Source organism: Physeter macrocephalus, unplaced genomic scaffold (genome assembly GCF_002837175.3).
Source record: "Physeter macrocephalus isolate SW-GA unplaced genomic scaffold, ASM283717v5 random_5963, whole genome shotgun sequence".
NCBI classification, from domain to species: Eukaryota; Metazoa; Chordata; class Mammalia; order Artiodactyla; family Physeteridae; genus Physeter; species Physeter macrocephalus.
Window position 1 is genome coordinate 1 of NW_021151248.1, and position 4014 is coordinate 4014.

General features: G+C 63.9%; 1 protein-coding gene across 3 annotated transcripts; it reads right to left on the reverse strand.

Annotated features, from left to right (window-relative positions):
- Positions 1-3961, reverse strand: MAZ (MYC associated zinc finger protein). 3 transcript variants are annotated; one of them, XM_024118133.3, is made up of 6 exons: positions 3701-3961; positions 2761-3617; positions 2288-2351; positions 1841-2012; positions 805-1029; positions 387-498 (listed from the first exon to the last, which is right to left on the reverse strand). In XM_024118133.3, the coding sequence occupies exons 1-5, from the start codon at positions 3890-3892 to the stop codon at positions 827-829; spliced, it is 1488 nt and encodes a 495-aa protein (XP_023973901.1). In that variant the 5' UTR covers positions 3893-3961; the 3' UTR covers positions 387-498; positions 805-826. The 3 variants fall into 3 exon arrangements, with proteins under 3 accessions (XP_023973902.1, XP_023973901.1, XP_028343452.1); XM_024118134.3 differs by lacking the exon at positions 805-1029 and having other exon boundaries at positions 1-498; XM_028487651.2 differs by lacking the exons at positions 387-498; positions 805-1029; positions 1841-2012 and adding an exon at positions 2021-2149.
- Between the last annotated feature and the right edge of the window lie 53 nt (positions 3962-4014).

Below are 4014 nucleotides of genomic sequence, written 5' to 3' on the forward strand. Positions count from 1 at the left end.
CCCTGGAAGGGCAGGGCAGGGGGTTACAGAGAGGAGAGGGGGTGAGGGCAGTGGCCACTCCTGTCCTCTGCCACCCCTGCCCACTGTCCAGGGGGCCTCAACACAACCGAGGGGACAGGTGTGTGTGGGGTCAGGTCTGATAGGGAGAAGAGAGGAGCAGGAGAAACAAATCATTAAAACCTAGTGAATTCCCCTAAGAAAACACTTCTTCCTCCTTTCCTTTTGGAGGCTCCTTGGTTGATGGGGGAAATAGTGAGGAATTGGTGGGAAGAGAGAGGGGAAGAGGAGATGGTACCAAGGGACTTTCCTCCATTCTCCCCTCTCCCCCCCACCAACTTGGAGCTCACCAGGGCTGGGAGGGAAGTGGCTGAGAGCTCACAGGCACCCCCTCGGCCCCCGAGAGGGAGCCCACAGCTGTGGGAGGGGCTGCCACTGCCGCCGCCGCCGCCGCTGCCGCCGCCGCTGCCGCCGCCGCCATTGGACAGACCTCACCTGTACCTGCAAGGTGAGAAACACCAGATCACAGCGCAATCTGAATGGCAAGAGCCTTGCCCCTTGCCCCAGACTCTTTCCCAGACAACCTCCCGTGGGACACAGCCGTTGCTCACTTCCTGTTTGGTCCCCAGAGATTTTGGCCCGCATCCTTACCCAGTTCTCCTGAAAGGCCCTCCCTGTCCCCAGAAGTCTCCCTAACAGGTGATAGATGGGCATCCCTGGCCTTCCTAAGATCCCCTATTGGGCCCTTTGAGCCCCCTCGTCCCACACGCCCCATCCCACCCCCCCCAGCCATGCCCCTCGCCTTGCCTGGTGGGTGCGGGGGTCCCCCTCAGCAGGTGGGCTGTGGCTGGGGGGCGTCTCCCGGGACAGGGGGGGCGGCCCCCCCCAGATGGGTCTGCATGTGGCCGGCCAGCTGGGCAGGGGTCTTGCAGTGCACGCTGCACAGCTTGCACAGGATGCGGTCAGCCCGCGGGGCCTGGAGCCCATGGTCCTTCACCGCGTGGATGCGCAGGTATGCTGCCGTGGTGAAGCCTATTGGGGGGGGTGGATTGGGATGGGGGGGTGGGGGTCAGCCAGGCGGAGACCCCAGAGACGGGGTTGTTCTCCTAGGCTGGGGACACCCTCCTCAGATGGCCCTGTCCTCCTCCCACCACATCCTTGGTAGCCTGGGGCCAACTACTCTGCTGGGGCTGGTGGGGCATAACTCCTCCCTGAGCTTGAGAACTGGTTGAGTGGTGTTGGCTTTTGGGCCTTGGTATCCACAGAAGCCATCCTCTGTGGCTGGGGGATCTCTCCTGGGGTGACTGGACACTGATTCCTAGCCACTTGAAGAGCTGACCCTCAGCAGAGACGGCTGTGTCCCCTCCCTCCAGTGCCCCATGGAGTCTCAGACCGGTTACTCAGTGAAGAAGTGAATTTGTTTAAAAGCAGCTTTCTCTACTACTGAGGCAGGGCGAGTACTTGTTAAATCCCTGCCATTGTACTCCACTTGCCCCAGGAGCTGAAGACAAGAACTTGTGGCTGCACAGCTGAAACCTTGCCTTCTGACCCTTGGGAACTGGCTCTCTTGACCACTCCTTCCCCAAAGCAGTTGTGTCCCCCTCCCATCTCCCCACACACACCCAGAGGTGGACTCTTTCTGGTAGATCATCTCCTCAAGCCATGACCTCTTCGAACTTAGTGATGATGTTTAGTCATCCCAGTGTTGCTTCTTTTGCTTTCTGAAGGGCTCTAGATGCCACGAGCTCTTGGCTACAGCACCTTTAACCCACATCTGTGGAAGGGCTTCTGGTTTTGTCCCCACCCTTTGTCCCCGGCCCCCCCGGCACCTCTCAGCATGTACCTTTGTTGCAGAGCTCACAGACATGGTGAGGGCCCTGGCTGTGCACCTTCATGTGGTCCGAAATATAAGCCGAGCTCAACATCTTGCCACACACATGACATGGCACCTTCTCCTCGTGTCGTACTGTGTGGGCCCGCAGCCGATCCTTCGTAGCAAAAGCTGCCTCACATTTCTGGGGAGGGGGGAGGGGCGTGGGGGGTGTCAGGAGAGTTAAAGCTTTGGGGAGTAAGGAGAGGGGGGCAAGAGGTTAAAGGAATCAGAGCCTTGGGGATCTTTGATCTGTAGGAAATGGGAGTGAGATGATGAGGCCTTGAAGAAGGGATGAAAAAATGGAGTGAAAAAGCAAAAAGAAGAGAGAGAAAAAGGGGGTCTGAGAGGCTGAACTCAGACAACTACAATGAGGATCAAAATCATGAAAACCAGGACAGGAGAAGGTGGGCTTCCTACCTCACATTTGAAGGGCCGTTCTGTTGAGTGCACTTGTCTGACGTGACTGTTGAGGTGATCCGGCCTGGGGATACGTTGGGGTTGGGGTTAGGGCCCTGGAGTGTGGAGGTGTCCCCGAGTCTGCCTCACACAGTACAGCAGGCCTTTTCTTGGGTCCCTACGTTTTCTCCCAAGCCCGGGGTTTCAGAGTCCTGGTAAGGCAGGAAATCCCTCCTCTGGCGCAGGGCTGCCTCGGCCTCCTCCCACTCGAGGCTGTCCTACAACCCAAGGACCCACCTCCTTTGCTAAGTACCACCCCCTGCTCCCTGGTAACCAGGAGAGGCTGTCCGCCCTCCTCCCTGGGAGTGGCTCCCTGTCCCCATTCTCAGAAACCTCCCTCCCTCCCTCCCCACCAGCCAAGGCCAGGCCACCTCCATCGCCGACCGTCCCTCCCTCCCCACCCGCCTAGTGGGCGGCCGAAGCCCCGTGCACACCGGGAGAAGCTCTTGCCACAGTGGGAGCAGTTGTAGGGCTTGTGCACAGCGCCGTCATGTGAGCGCACGTGGTAGCTCATGCGGTCCTTGCGCTTGAAGCGCTGCTGGCACACCGGGCACTGGTAGGGCTTCTCGTCCGAGTGCGACAGCTTGTGTCGGTTCAGGTGGTAGACGTCGCGGAAAGCCTTGCCACACATCTCGCAGGCGTGGTTCTTCCGGATGCGCTTTCCCGAGGCGGTCGTGGTCACCACGCCACCGGCGGCCACTGCGGCCGCTCCGCCGCCGGCACCCGCCTCTCCCCCTCCCCCGCCGGCTCCGCTCAGCTGGGGCACGCTCAGGAGGCTCAGGGGCACCATGGTGGGCATCTTCATAGCACCCGAAGGGACCCGGCCGGCTTTGGCTCCCGTGTGGATGGCCTCGTGCCTCCGGAGGTTGTAGCCGTTCTTGAACTCCTTGGCGCACAGGGCACAGATGTAGGGCCCCTTGCTCTTTGTCTTCTTCTCCAAGGCAGATGCGACCGGGGCCACGGCGACCGTCGAGGTTGGGGCAACGACGGCGGTGGCCGCGGCTGCGGCGATGGTGGCGGCAGAGACAGGGGGCGCGGCCTCAGCGGCGGGCGCCGACACCGGAGGGGGCGGCGGAGGGGGCGCCGGGGGCTGCTTCAGAGCCGCTGTGTCCACAGTGGAGGCGGCGGCCGGGGCCGGGGGCGCAGCAGCAACGGCGGCGGCGGCGGCTGCGGCGGCGGCGGCGGCTGCGGCGGCGGCGGACTCCTGGGCGGCGGCAAGAACCGGGAGCAAGTCCACCTGGAGGGGCTCGGCCGCCGGGGCCTGGGGCGTGGGTGGGGGTGCCGGCGCGGCCTGCGAAAACAAGGCGCCGTGTGGGCCGCGGCCGCGGGTCGGCGCCCTCCCAGCCCGGCCAGCCACGGCCGGCCCCTACTCACCTGGAATGGACTCTGGGCGCAGCCCTGGGAGGCAAAGAAGCGGGACTGGAGCTCAGCCCCGACCTGCAGGGGGTTCTGGGCGTGACCCTGAGGTGGCGGGAAGGAGTTCATGAGGCCGCCCACCCCCCGGGAGTCCAGGCCCAGCACGGGGAAGGGGGGGGCCAGCAGCGTGCAAGGGAACACGGGGAACATGGCCTCGGCCACGGCGGGGCCCCCGGGGCTCAGCGGGGGCCGGGGGCGCGGGCCGCGCGGGGCCCGGGCTCGGGGCGCCGCCCCCGGCCGGCCGGGCTGGGCCGCGCCGAACGCATGGCCCG

Excerpts from the sequence above, each read along its gene's own strand:
- MAZ (XM_024118133.3), bottom strand. The coding sequence starts at position 3,892 with ATGTTCCCCGTGTTCCCTTGCACGCTGCTGGCCCCCCCCTTCCCCGTG. Across the intron at positions 2,013-2,287 it reads AACGGCCCTTCAAATGTGAG|AAATGTGAGGCAGCTTTTGC; the intron begins GTAGGAAGCCCA and ends CCCCCTCCCCAG. Across the intron at positions 1,030-1,840 it reads CTGTGAGCTCTGCAACAAAG|GCTTCACCACGGCAGCATAC; the intron begins GTACATGCTGAG and ends CCCCCCCAATAG.